This window comes from Symphalangus syndactylus, chromosome 10, assembly GCF_028878055.3.
Source record: "Symphalangus syndactylus isolate Jambi chromosome 10, NHGRI_mSymSyn1-v2.1_pri, whole genome shotgun sequence".
Taxonomy (NCBI): domain Eukaryota; kingdom Metazoa; phylum Chordata; class Mammalia; order Primates; family Hylobatidae; genus Symphalangus; species Symphalangus syndactylus.
The window spans coordinates 102,284,942-102,299,921 of NC_072432.2; the positions used below are offsets into that span (position 1 = coordinate 102,284,942).

The 14,980-nt window shown below is 37.6% G+C and overlaps 1 protein-coding gene across 7 annotated transcripts in view; it reads left to right on the forward strand.

The window, feature by feature from the left end:
* The window catches only part of STAG1 (STAG1 cohesin complex component), a 424,583-nt gene that overhangs the window by 390,112 nt on the left and 19,491 nt on the right, over nt 1-14,980 (forward strand). For all 7 annotated transcript variants that reach the window (XM_055295322.2, XM_063611315.1, XM_055295321.2 and 4 more), the window contains 5 exons: nt 380-554; nt 2,570-2,709; nt 6,457-6,558; nt 10,650-10,798; nt 12,424-12,552. In XM_055295322.2, the coding sequence (XP_055151297.1) occupies nt 380-554; nt 2,570-2,709; nt 6,457-6,558; nt 10,650-10,798; nt 12,424-12,552 (695 nt within the window). The remainder of the gene's footprint in view (nt 1-379; nt 555-2,569; nt 2,710-6,456; nt 6,559-10,649; nt 10,799-12,423; nt 12,553-14,980) is intronic.

Genomic DNA, 14,980 nt, shown 5'->3' on the forward strand with positions numbered 1-14,980 from the left:
AATCTGTTATATCAATTTTGTATTTCCAGAGTTGGGTTAAACTCATTTTGTTCTTTTGACTTGTAATCAACACCTTGCTTAAACTCATTTTTTAAAAGTTCAAGTCAAAGTGTCTTAATGAGCTGTTTTTGAGTTGATACAGCGAAGTAAAAGAAATAGGTTATATTTGGGAAAAGTCTTAAATATGACAACTGTTTAGTGAGAAAAAATAATTTTATTAAATTTGGAAATTATAACTAAATATTTGGAATTTAAATACTTAAAATTTATATTATGGTACTGCTATTAAACTATGTTTTAATTTCATACATTTTCATTAATGTTGACTTGTAGTTATATTTATGTAATATTTTGCTGATGAATTGCCTTTGTATTCCAGGCTTTCATGTTACTCTGTGATCTTCTGATGATTTTCAGCCACCAATTAATGACAGGTGGCAGAGAGGGCCTTCAGCCTTTGGTGTTTAATCCAGATACTGGACTCCAGTCTGAACTCCTCAGTTTTGTGATGGATCACGTTTTTATTGACCAAGACGAGGAGAACCAGAGCATGGGTACTTGTAGCTATCATCTTGTCAATACTGATTTTTTTTTTACCAACCCCAAAAGATAGGAGAAAAGAAACGAATTCAGTTCTAAAAATTATTGAGATTTCTTTCTTTTAAAAAAGTTGGCCGGGTGCAGTGGCTGACACCATTAATCCTAGCACTTTGGGAGACTGAGGCAGGAGGATTGCTCAAACCCAGAAGTTCGAGAGCAGCCTAGACAATATGGCGAGACCTTGTCTCTACAAAACAGAAAAAACAAACAAAAAAAGTTAATAGTAATACATTCATGTAGTTCAGAAACCAACAAGAATAAAAATGTACAGAGTGAAGTCTCCCTCCTTTAACACTATACCTCAGATCTTTTCCTGTCGTTATATAGAGAGCTCTTTCTCTAACAGCTATACAGCATTTCTCTATGTAGATATAGCATAATTCATATTATCCACCTCACATAGATTGACATATGGCTAGTTTCCAGTCTTCAACTATTACAAACTATGGTGTAATGAATAGTAGTGTACATTTGTCATTTCCCACATGTACAAATGTGTATGTAGGATAGATGTTGTTTCTAATTGGCTATGTCCGGGTTCATAATTTTTCTAAAAGAACGTATCCATGTTCCTTTCTATTCCTAAGTGGTCATTATGTATTACTTAAATGAACAAAACCTAACTGTTTGATATTAAATGCTGCAAAACTTATCAAACCTCACTAGTGAAAATTGTGCTGTGCCTGCAGAATGATAACTTAGCAATATTAGACCGAATTGTCAATGGTTAGTTGTAAATAAGTTCATTTAGAATAGGTTATTTGTGAAATAGATTATTTAAGCTCTCTAAAATAATATAAGAAGTGTATTTGATCCACAAGTCTATTTGATGCTGTTCGGCTGTTCTTTCAGAACATTTTGGAAAATACTAATCTGTGAAACAGTATGTTTATTTAGAGTCTATATTCATCTCAGGAGACAAATTTACCTGCTACTTGTCTTAAGCAAAAAAATGTCTACTTCTCAAACCACTGATGCTTCACAATAAGACTAATTAGTAGAAAGGAAAGAGCGACTGACAGCAAGTTCTTTTTACGAATCTATACATATAAGGGAGAGAAGAAAGAAGGTTGATTCCAAATAAGGGCAGGCCAGGACACGAGAGGGTCAGTACAGAGCCTGAAACAAATGTTATCATCTGGAGTCTTGTTGGCATGTTTTTTCTATGATTAGAGCTAGAAACCCCAGTGGGGTCTGGAACTTAAAAATTTGAGGAAGAAACACACTTGTTTTGAAAGTATTTGATAGGGCTTTAAAAATTTTTTATATGTGCATAACATGGTTTGCAAAATATTTTCTCAGTTGATAATGTAACCATGTTTAGGATGAGCACTGAAAATTTAACCCATCCATATTTCCATTTCTTCCCTAAATATTTTTCTAGAAGAAAACATTTTCCCTGTGTCTTAAAATTTTTCAGAAGTGTTCTCTCTGTGAGAATGTATTAACACATAAAGAATATTGAAATAAGAAAAGACAGCATTTTAAAGGTAATCAGATAATTTCACAGTATTGTTATGACACAAGTATCAGAAAAACAATCTTTTTATACAGCTGTCTGTCAGTATTGTGGGGGATTGGTTCCAGGACTCCCACTCATACCAAAATCCATGGATGCCCAAATCTCTTAAATAAAATGGCAGAGTATAGTCAGCCCTCCCTATCTGTGGGTTCTGCATCCACAGATAGGGAGGGTAGACTATATATGGTTTGCTTATCTTATTCAGTCTTTACCATGATAGTCTCCTAAGAAGATAGAAACCTTAGTACCTATTAAATGTTTGACAAATGAGTAACTAAATACAGCACCCTAAAATAATTAATGTAACAGTTTTTGTCCCATCTAAAACTGAATTGTACTATTTGTGAAGTTATAATATTAAGCTAATTTTCAATTATACAGATTATCTGCATTGTTTTACGTGGATAAAGTACCAGAATTCATAACCAATTTGTAATCTGTGTTTAGAGGGTGATGAAGAAGATGAAGCTAATAAAATTGAGGCCTTACATAAAAGAAGGAATCTACTTGCTGCTTTCAGCAAACTTATCATTTATGACATTGTGGACATGCATGCAGCTGCAGACATCTTCAAACACTACATGAAGGTATAGTTATATATTCTTATTTTTCTCCTTCCTCTAACTGGCAGAGAAATTAGCAATTGAAAGGATGATGACAGAAGCTAAAATTGACAGCTTTTCACCTATGTAATGTGGATGATTTTATGATAAAGTTCCATTGAGTAGGAGTTCGAGCATTTATATGAAAGAACATACTTTCTAGCTACTTTCATAAGCTCCATTTTGTTCCTGACTCTCTGAAAAAGCAGTGCTCAGAGCTCTTCTTGATGTGGCCTGACAGGCACAGATGAGAGGGAATACTTGTCAGTTTTCCTGTATTTGCCTTGTTCTTGTGTCAGACAGAATGTTCTCTTTTGCTTTATTTTTTTTTTTTTTTTTTTTTTTTTTTTTGAGACGGAGTCTTGCTCTGTCGCCCAGGCTGGAGTGCAGTGGCGCAATCACGGCTCACTGCAAGCTCCGCCTCCCGGGTTCACGCCATTCTCCTGCCTCAGCCTCTCCGAGTAGCTGGGACTACAGGCGCCCACCACCACGCCCGGCTAATTTTTTGTATTTTTAGTAGAGACGGGGTTTCACAGTGGTCTCGATCTCCTGACCTCGTGATCCGCCCGCCTCGGCCTCCCAAAGTGCTGGGATTACAAGCGTGAGCCACCGCGCCCAGCCCTCTTTTGCTTTATTTAGAATATTGTATGTGCCATTTGATCTACTTGTGTCTTCATGTTTGGGTATAGTCCAATTCCAGTTATGATACAGTAGCTGATTTATCATATTTTGCTGAACAACTGCAATGTGATGAGTAATGTGCTGGTAGCCAGAGGTTTAAGTAAGACATGATTTCTGCACTAAGGAGCTTACGGATTAAGAGTTAACTAACATGTAAACATAATATAATGTAGCATACTGATAATGAATGACTGCCATGTGTTCATGCCATTTATATTTGAGACACTGTTCTAAGACTTTCACATTATCATTGATCTTTCTAATAACCCTGTGATGTAAGAAATAGTATCATCATTTACATATAAGGAAACTAAGGCTCGAGAGGTAAACCTTTCAAGGTCACACAAAACTATTAAAGTAACAGAAACTGGGATTTTATTTTAGGCTTGTCTAACTTCAAAGCTTAGCTCTTTTCACTAGACCACAAAGCTTCAGCATGATTATTGTAGTGATAGATGCATAAATTACTAACCTAACACCAAATATAGAGAGACTTAAGTGAGAAGAGCAAGAGAAGACTTCCTAAAGCTAATGTGTAAACAGAGTTGCATGGATGAATAGGAGCTTACTAGATGAGCATGGGAAGGAAGACGAGCCCTTGCCAAGACAGCAGCATAAATATGCCTACCTGTTTCAGCTCATTTTTCTCTACTTAGTCCAAAAAGAAATCATGAAAGAACTTGTCAAACTAATTATTGATATCCAAATAGACTGTGATATTTGTATGTTGAACCTTTCTAAAAGAAAATGTCATGATCTGTTAGCAAACTTCTGCTTGCTTCCAATGACCATTTCCTTTCCAAATATTCGCAGGCATTACATTTAATAATGTATTCTGTAGTCTTAGGCTCAGTATCAAGCTCACTGATGGTATTGTTCAGAAAAGTTATTCCTCATCCTGATTTTCCATCAGTCACCTGGAACTTTATTCCAAATTACATGTTCCTGGGTCCCACTCAACCTAAATGAAAAATGTCTAGGGTGGATCCCAGGCATTTGTGGAGGAGGGGTTAATTTTCCATATAACCTTCTTTCCCTTTGGAAAATCAGAACTATGATTATCTTTCTCTGTCCTCTAGCACCTTTCCTATTCTTCACCATTTCTTAAAGAGCACAAAGTTTCCATAATCTCCACAAATTTTCTTGAGACACGATTCATCTGGCCTAGGAAAGTAATTCAATTTGGAACAACTTGATGCTTTCATTATCTCTTCACTAAACCTGGATGTCAGTTCCATTTTATAAGTGTTTATCCTACCCTTTTTTATATAGTTTTCTCTTTAGCAGGAAATAAAGAGGCATAAAATATGTTGAGTTCTGGTTTTTCCTGGTAATCCTTTAACAATACTTCATTGGTTCCAAGAAGTGAGTCTTATTCAGAACTTTTATCATCCTTAGCATTTCAGGGACACTTCTATTCACTATAGGCTCTAACCTTTTTGTGAGTATTATGATAGCTATTTGCTCTTCTGATACATGGCTGTGTGGCTTTTCCTCCAATTTTTGTACATAATTAGTTCAGTCTGAACTTAAAAGAAATCTGCCTGCTCCAGTACTTTAGTGTTTTGATATTTATCTTTTTTTCTTCATTGAGATAATTCTTATTTGCACTAAAAGGATGATCCTTTTGAGCTGTTCGCCTTTTAGCATTTCACATCATGGAAACATACCTATCTTTTTGAGATTTTGAAAATCTAATTGCCAAACTATTATTAGTCACTTCTTCACATAGGCTGTAGACTTTAGCTTGGAAACATTGTCCAGATTTAATGGTTTTAAATGAAACCTTTTGATTATCTACTCACAGAAAAAATTCTTTAAATCTTGTGTCAAAAAACTGAATTATAACTGTTCCCAGTCACTGTTGAAGATGTCTGTGTTTTACTTTTTTATATTTCGATAGTAAAATATAGACATGTTGATGAGGGGTTACAGGGATGAGATAGTGCACAAAGTATTAAATGAAGAGTTAAGTCTGTTACCCTAATCCCCCCTTCCCCCTATTTTGGCCCACCCCCCAGAAGTAAGCAGTTTTAACTGTTTTGGTTTTAGTTCTTCAGAGGCTTCTACCAAAATTCTGTTTCTTGCTCTGTCACCTTTTAGATGTTGTCTTTTCAATCATGTTATAAAGAATGGGGCCAGGCGCAGTGGCTCACGCCTGCAATCCCAGCACATTTGGAGGCTGAGGCTGAGGCTGGTGGATCACTTGAGGTCAGGAGTTCAAGACCAGCCTGGCCAACATGGTGAAACCCTGTCTCTACTGAAAATATAAAAATTACCCGATCGTGGTGGCACACACCTGTTGTCCCATCTACTTGGGAGGCTGAGGTGGGAGAATCGCTTGAACCCAGGAGGCAGAGGTTGCAGTGAGCCGAGATCATGCCATTGTACTCCAGCCTGGGCAACAGAGTGAGACTTCGTCTCAAAAACAAAAGCAAAAACAAAAAACAAGAATGGAGAAGTCCAGGTGCAGTAGCTCACGCCTGTATTCCCAGCATTTTGGGAGGCTGAGGTGGGTAGCTCACTTGAGGTCAGGAGTTCAAGACCAGCCTGGGCAACATGGCAAAAGCCCCATCTCTACAAAATATTTTTTTAAAAAATTAGCCAGGCGTGGTGGCACATGCCTGTAGTCCCAGCTATTTAGGAGGCTGAGGTGGGAGGATCACCAGAGCCCAGAGTTGAAGGCTGCAGTGAGCTACGATCACACCACTGCACTCCAGCTTGAGTGAGACCCTGTATCAAACAAGAAAAAACAAGAATGGGGAATTTTTGTCAACCACCTCTCTTCCTGGAATTCGCAGCTTTTTTGGTTTTACTAGTATTAGTTTATAATCTTAAACATCAAATGTGCATTCCTGTAACTTTAGTTATTTAACTCCTGTTATGTTTAAGATGAAGAAATTAAACACTTTTTATTTACCTTTCCTTTCTTTTACCAACCTGTTCTTTTTTTTTTTTTTTTTCATTTTCAAAGGAGGTGACACCAACCAATTCTTTATCTTATGAAATTTCAGTAATTTTAAAGCCATGTTTTCTTTCTTTCCCTCACAGTATTACAATGACTATGGTGATATTATTAAGGAAACACTGAGTAAAACCAGGCAGATTGATAAAATTCAGTGTGCCAAGACTCTCATTCTCAGTTTGCAACAGGTAAGAAATTTGGAGAGAGGGAGACAAAGAATGGAAATAACATTATTGCACTTCTCTGTGCTTAGTATTTGCTAGGTATCTCATCTCATTTAAACTAGGTCATTTTATATCGTTTTGTCAGTGCATTACTGTGGATATTTTCTGGTGCAAAGACATAGGTTAGGTGTCTTTTCTTTTGGAAGAAAATCCTAGAGTGCATATTTCAAATAGATGCAATCCTAAGGTGATTTATTCTTGGACTAGATGAAATGTCAAATTGGAAATTTAAAAAGTAGTAATTTAAGAAGAAAAATATAAAAGTATTTCATGAGGAAGGGCACCAGGAGATAAGAAAATGTTTTTCATATTGCATAAATAAGATTTCTAATAAATGCTTAGTAATTTAAAATGATTTCAGGGGGCCTAGTGGATATATATATGTGATATGTGCATATATAAAAATACATAATATATATAATAATATAATACATAAAAATACATATATATGTTTGTATTTAGTTTATGATAAAAGTCTCATATCAGTGGCAAAAGGATTGGGACTATTCAATAAATGGTGATGGGTCAGCTGACTGTGTATTTGAAAAAATAGCTGTTCACAGTCCTACCTAATGTGTACCCAAAATAACTACTAGATGGTTTATATATAAAAGACCAAAAGTAAGGGTTTATAAGAAAATAAGAGGATATTTTTAAAATCCTCTTTCTAAAGAAGTCACAGAGTTAATAATTGATGATCTGTATAAATTTTTCTTTTTTTTTTTTTTTTTTTTTTTTTTTTTGCAGAGATGATGTTTCACCATGTTGGCCAGGCTGGTCTCAAACTCCTTGGCCTCAAGTGATCCACTTACCTTGGCCTCCCAAAGTGCTGGGATTATAGACATAAGCCACCTTGCCCCAGCCAATCTGTATAAATTTAAATAGATTAAATAGATGTATACATCAATCAGCACTTTGAGCAAAGTTAAAATAAATGACAGATGGGGGAAATATTTTCAGTCCTACATAACAAATCCTACAGATCAGTAGGAAAGATAAATCCCATAGAAAAGTGAGTGAGGGATATGAAAAAGGCACTTTTCCAAGGAAGAATCTTACAAACCAGTAAACATGAAAAGAGGCATTAGGCTGGGTGCAGTGGCTCACACCTGTAATCCCAGCACTTTGGGAGGCCAAGGTGGATAGATCACCTGAGGTCAGGAGTTCGAGACCAGCCTGGCCAACATGGTGAAACCCCATCTCTACTAAAAACAAAAAATTAGCCAGCTGTGGTGGCAGGTGCCTGTAATCTCAGCTACTCAGGAAGCTGAGGCAAGACAATCATTTGAACCCGGGAGGCGGGGGTTGCAGGGATCCGAGATCATGCCTTTGCACTCCAGCCTGGACAACAAGAGCAAAACTGTGTCTCAAAAAAAGAAAGAAAAAAGGCATTAATTAATTATATATAACATAAATAATTAATAATTAATGAAAGCCAAGCACAGTGGCTCAAACATGTAATTCCAGCACTTTGGGAGGCCACGGCAGGTGGATCGCTTGAGCCCATGACTTCAAGACCAGCCAGGGCAACATGGCAAGACCCCGTCTCCAAAAACAAAATCAAAAATAGCCAGATGTGTTGGCACGCACCCTGTAGTCCCAGCTACTCGGGAGGGTAAAGTGAGAGGATGGCGTGAGCCTGGGAGGTCAAAGCTGCAGTGAGTTATGATTGCACCACTGCGTTCCAGCCTAGGTGACAGAGTGAGACCCTGTTTCTAATAATAATAATAATAATTATTAATAAATACAAATTAAAATGGATACTTATTGCTCAACAGATTGGCATGAATGAAAATGATTGACAAAGATATAGAGGAAAAGGCCCCTTTTGAAAACTGCCTTGTTAGAAGACAGTTTTGTAGTATATTCCAAAATTGAAGATACGTATTCCCTTTAAGCCAGTAATTTTGCTTCTAGGTATCTACATGAATATGCACAGGTGTGTACCAATAAATATATGTAAAAGATGTTTTATTGCAGCAGTCTCTGTAATAGTAACAAACTGGAAATAGTCTAAATGTCTGTCAACAGGTGAATGGTTAAATAAACTGAGCTAGATAAAGGATTTTTAAGACAAAATATTGAGTGAAAAATAGCAAGTTTCAGGACAAATGCAGTATGCTATCATTTATGTAAAAATAAAAACTTTAGCTGTAAATGTAATATATCTATACTGATCTAGAAAACTTTCAGACTTTAAACACTGGTTACCTTTGGAGAGAATAATGGTATTTGGTAGAAGAGAGAAAGAAGAACTTTTACTTTGATATTCTTTGAATTTTTCACAACAAAATGTATTCTTTGTATTCACTTTAAATGTACACTTTAAGTTTTAAAGTTGAAAGCTATTGTATATACCAGTATGTGAAAACATTTTAAAATTTAAGAATTTATAAACAGCCTATAATCCCAGCACTTTGGGAGGCCGAGGTGGGCAGATCACAAGATCAGGAGATCGAGACCATCCTGGCTAACACGGTGAAACCCCCTCTCTGCTAAAAATACAAAAAATTAGCTGGGCGTGGTGGCGGGCGCCTGTAGTCCCAGCTACTCGGGAGGCTGAGGCAGGAGAATGGCATGAACCCAGGAGGTGGAGCTTGCAGTGAGCCGAGATCATGGCATTGCACTCCAGCCTGGGTGACAGAGCGAGACTCCTCAAAAAAAAGAAAAAAAAAAAAAAGAATTAATAAACAATTATCTGTGAATAAATTTGAAATCCCTGGAAGAACTGTTCCTTCAGTAATGACAAAGCAAGTAGTTCAGACCAGTCTATTGCTGAAGAAAACTAAAAAGGTGCAGAACATATTAGCACCCAGGAGCTATTTCAGTGAATGGTGTGATTAGAATAAATTGAGAGATTGGGAGGTTGACAGACTGAAGAAAAGAAATGTCAACAATACTTTTCAGGACCTTCGCTATAAAGGGAATCAGAGAAATGGGTTAGTAGCTGGCACAGGAAATGGGGTTAAGAAGTTAAGAGTATTTTTAAGATGTATGCATCTAGTACAGAAGGAATAGTTTAGGAGGCAGGAGAGAGCAGTAAACACAGGAGCAAAACTATTGAGCAGGTGAAACCTTACATACTCCCTTCTTATCTAATACATAGGAGGGAATGGCTTTAGGTGAAAGTCTGGACAGTTCACCCCTCAAAACAGGAGGAAAGGTAGATGTCTACAGATACAATTAAGTTTTTAGATTTGGTAGTGGAATGATAATTGCTTGTATATTACCTCCAGGGTTCTGTTTTTGTTGTTATTTTCACAGGAAATAGCTAACAAATAATGCGATTTATAAAACTCCACCCAGCTTAAGAACTTTTTGGTGTATTTTGTTACTGGGTGGGAAAATCATAGCCCCATGTATGCAAATGGTCTTCTTTTATATAATGTTCTTGTTTGAAATATAATAAGTGAAAAAACAAACCTCTTAACCCTATATTTCATATAGTCTTTCCTGTAAAAACAATAACAAAAAGAATAGATGTTTATAAATATACAGTGTACTTCTATAAATGTATTTCCTTTTCTCATCTCAAAATATGTTCTTTTGGCCAGGTGTGGTGGCTCACGCCTGTAATCCCAGCACTTTGGGAGGCCAGGGCAGGCGGATCACTTGAGGACAGGAGTTTGAGACCAGCTTGGCCAAGATCTCTACTAAAAGTTAGATGGGCATGGTGGTACACGCCTATTATCCCAGCTACTCAGGAGGCTGACGCGTGAGAATTGCTTGAACCTGGGAGGTGGAGGTTGCAGTGAGCTGAGATTGCACCACTGCACTCCAGCCTGGGTGACAGAGCGAGACTCTCTCAATAAAAAAAGAATGTATTTTTTTATTATTATTAGAAACAAATTTCTATATGCATTTAATCACACCACTAGCATGAAAATTAAGCTATTAATAATAGACAGTTTGTAGAAAGGGAACAGAGTAGCTGAAGTTCAGTGCAAGAAGAGAAACATATTTCACCTTATACATATTTTTTAATTACCTATTCTGAAAATAAATGTTTAAAATTCTGAGCTATAGGTTTTTTCCTCTTTTTTTCTTTCTACCAGTTATTTAATGAACTTGTTCAAGAGCAAGGTCCCAACCTAGATAGGACATCTGCCCATGTCAGTGGCATTAAAGAACTGGCACGTCGCTTTGCCCTTACATTTGGATTGGACCAGATTAAGACACGAGAAGCAGTTGCCACACTTCACAAGTGAGTGAGATAAACACTTTGTTATGCAGAATCTGATTTACTTGAATTTTAATGAAATAACTCTTATTTGACCCATTTTTAAAGTGACGATAGAATTTTAAGTTATAAGAACTTTAGAGGCCGGGCGCGGTGGCTCACGCTTGTAATCCCAGCACTTTGGGAGGCCGAGGCGGGCGGATCACGAGGTCAGGAGATCGAGACCACGGTGAAACCCCGTCTCTACTAAAAATACAAAAAAATTAGCCGGGCGTAGTGGCGGGCGCCTGTAGTCCCAGCTACTCGGAGAGGCTGAGGCAGGAGAATGGCGTGAACCCCGGAGGCGGAGCTTGCAGTGAGCCGAGATCGCGCCACTGCACTCCAGCCTGGGCGAGAGAGCGAGACTCCGTCTCAAAAAAAAAAAAAAAAAAAAGAACTTTAGAGATTAGTTTAGAGATTCTAAACTGGGAGGATGTTTTTAATTTGAAAAAACTTAAATCACCCATTTGTTCATCTTAAAAGTATGGAAAGCAAATTTTAATAACATATTATTGTCTGGTCTGTCAGTAAGAAAACAGTGGGTTTGAGAGACTATACAGGCTGGGTGTAGTGGTTCATGCCTGTAATCCCAGTGCTTTGGGAGTCCAAAGCAGGAGGATCATTTGGGGCCAGGAGTTCGAGACTAGCCTGGTCAATACAGTAAGACCCTGTCTCCTACAAAAAATAAAAATGAGCCAGGCAGAGTGGCATGTGCCTGTAGTCCTAGCTACTTGGGAAGCTGAGCCAGGAGGATCACTTAAGACTGGGAGTTTGAGGTTATAGTGAGCTATGATTGTACCACTGCCTTCCAGCCTGGAAAACAGAGTGAGACCCTGTCTCTGAAAAAATAATTATTATAGAATTTTTTGTTAAGACTATACAAAACTGATTTGGGGTTCATTATTGTGAAAACAGAAGTAACGGAAAACCTTTAGTAAACTCACACAGCTGGGTACCATTACCAGCTCCAAGAAGCAAATATTCTGCAATCTATTAATAATTCTCTTTCCAGGGTATCTTGTTACCTCTAAAAACTACACATAGCGGGCCAGGCGCGGGTAGCTCATGCCTGTAATCCCAGCACTTTGGGAGGCCAAAGGAGGCCAATTGCTTGAGCCCAGGAGTTTGAGACCAGCCTGGGCAACATGGCGAAACCCCATCTCTACAAAAAATGCAAAAATTACCCAGGTGTGGTGGCACACACATGTAGTCCCAGCTACTCGGGAGGCTGAGATGGGAGAATCACCTAAGCCCAGGAAGTCAAGGCAGTGAGCCATGATAGCACCACTGCACTCCAACCTGGGCAGCACAGTGAGACCTTGTCTCAAAAAAAAAAAAAAAAAAAAAAATAGGAATTTAGCTTTGTTGCTCTGTAGCTATTTTTTGTATATTTTCTCCAACTTACAGTTTCGTTGGGGAAATATAAAATATTATATATAAAATATATAAAAATATGTCCTATATATTCACATTAGTTTATTATTTGAATTTATCAGATTCTACTACCTTTTGTGATGATATTACTACCTTCACAAATATTTGTGTAATGTTAGCTAATTGAGAGAACTACACTATCTGGAAAAATAAGTTGATATTTTCTTTTACTTCAGGGATGGCATAGAGTTTGCATTTAAATACCAAAATCAGAAAGGACAAGAGTATCCACCTCCTAATCTGGCTTTTCTTGAAGTACTAAGTGAATTTTCTTCTAAACTTCTTCGACAGGACAAAAAGACAGTGTAAGTTGCACATTACAAGAGAAGTTTTTATAATAATACTGTTGTAAATGTTTATTGTTTGAAAAATTTTTAATCATTTGGATATCTTTACTCTTGATAACTTAGGCTCTAATAGTTTGTTTTAAGGAATTATAGTTTTCCTTCAAGCATTTATGTAATAGTTATTTCACTGCTTATCTTTTAGTACCCTAGAATCTGCAACATGAAATTAAGCAGGTGGAAATGATTTCTTATTATGCAGTTCAAAGATGTATGAACATTGGTTTAGCCATTGTGTAACTCTTCCTTCTTTCCTTTTATATTAATTTCATTTTAGTTTTATATTCTATTTGACTTGTTTCAAAAGATTGATTTTTTTCATATTTGCTTTTTTTGATTATTGATAACAGTTTAAAGAAATACATATGTAATTTCAAAAGAAAATCTTGATTGGGTAAGTTTTATTTAAAACCAAACCAGAAAACTTCTAGGCTGGGCATGGTGGCTCACACCTGTAATCCCAGCACTTTGGGAGGCCGAGACGGGCGGATCACAAGGTCAGAAGATCGAGACCATCCTGGCTAACACGGTGAAACTCCATCTCTACTAAAAAAACAAAAAAATTAGCCGGATGTGGTGGCGCGCGTGGTGGCGGGCGCCTGTAGTCCCAGCTACTCGGGAGGGTGAGGCAGGAGAATGGCGTGAACCTGGGAGGTGGAGCTTGCAGTGAGCCGAGATCGCACCACTGCACTCCAGCCTGGGCGACAGAGTGAGACTCTGTCTCAAAAAAAAAATAAAATAAAAAATTTTTTAAAAATACAAAAAAATTAGCTAGGCATGGTGGTGCGTGCCTGTAGTCCCAGCTGCTCAGGAGGCTGATACACAAGGATCGCTTGAACCCAAGTGGCAGAGGTTGCAGTGAGCCGAGATCGCACCACTGCACTCCAGCCTGGGCGACAGAGTGAGACTCTGTCTCAAAAAAAAAATAAAATAAAAAATTTTTTAAAAATACAAAAAAATTAGCTAGGCATGGTGGTGCGTGCCTGTAGTCCCAGCTGCTCAGGAGGCTGATACACAAGGATCGCTTGAACCCAAGTGGCAGAGGTTGCAGTGAGCTGCGATCATGCCACTCCACTCCAGCCTGGGTGACAGAGCGAGACTCTGTCTCAATAAAAAAATAAAAACTTTTTTAGAGTATAATACTATAATGAATCCTAAATTTCATAAAGTGATAAGATAGAGTCCTTTATAATATTCTAGCTGTGTGCAGTGATTCATGCCTGTAAGGAGGCTGAAGCAGGAGGATTGCTTGAGTCCAGGTGTTCAAGACCAGTCCTGGCAACATAGCAAGACCCCATGTCTATAAAAAAAATTTTTTAATTAGCCAGGTGTGGTGGTGTGTATCTGTAGTCCCAGCTACTTGGGAGGCTGAGGTCGGAGAATCACTTGAGCTCCCAGAAGTTTGAAGCTGCACTTAGCTATGATTATGCCACTGCATTCCAGCCCGGGCGACAGCCTGGGGAGCCTGTCTTAATCAGTCGATTTTTTAAATATAACAAGATTCTAAATAAATAGAAGTTTGGAGAGACAGTTAATACTTATATGAATATAAGTGATAGTTCTAAGTAAAGATGTTGATGTTATGTTGATGAGAAAATATTTATTAAGCCCCTAGTATGGTCAGCTACTGTTGTAAAGCTTATGTTCTAATGCCAGGGGGCACAGCATAAACGGGCAGATGGCCAGGCTCAGTGGTTCCGACCTGGAATCCCAGCTATTCCGGAGGCTGAGGTGGGAGGATTGTTTGAGGGCAAGAGTCCGAGAGCAGCCTGGGCAAGATAGTGAGACTCTCTCTAAAAAGAAAAACAGGCAGACAAACAAGAGAGTTTCAGGCACTGAAATATGGGGGTAATATGATAGAGACAGGTGTTGAATATTAGTGGGAGTGGTTTGAAAACTTTTTCAATGCAGACATTTACAGCTATACATTTTCCTGTGAACATTACCTTAGCTGCATCTTGTAAGTTTCGGTATGTTGCATTTCTGTTTTTATTCATCTCAAAGTATTTTCTCATTTCACTTATTTCTTCTTTAACCTATTGGTTATTCAGGAGTATTTTGTTTAATTTTTATATATTTCTGAATTTCCAGATTTTCCTTCTGTTACTGATTTCTTCATTTCATTGTGGTCAGACATCATGCACTGTATTATTTTAATCCTTTTAAATTTATTGAGGCTTGTTTTATGGACCAACATATGGTCTTAGAGACTGTTCCCTGTATCACTTGAGAAAATGTGATACCATTCTGTTTTTGGTTGGAGTTTTTGTTCTGTAGATGTGTGTTCTGTCTAATTAGCTTATAGTTTTGTTTATAGTGCTTTTCAGGTCTTCAGTGTTCTTGTTAATCTTTTGCTTAGTTGTCCTATTCATTATTGAAAGTGGGATAT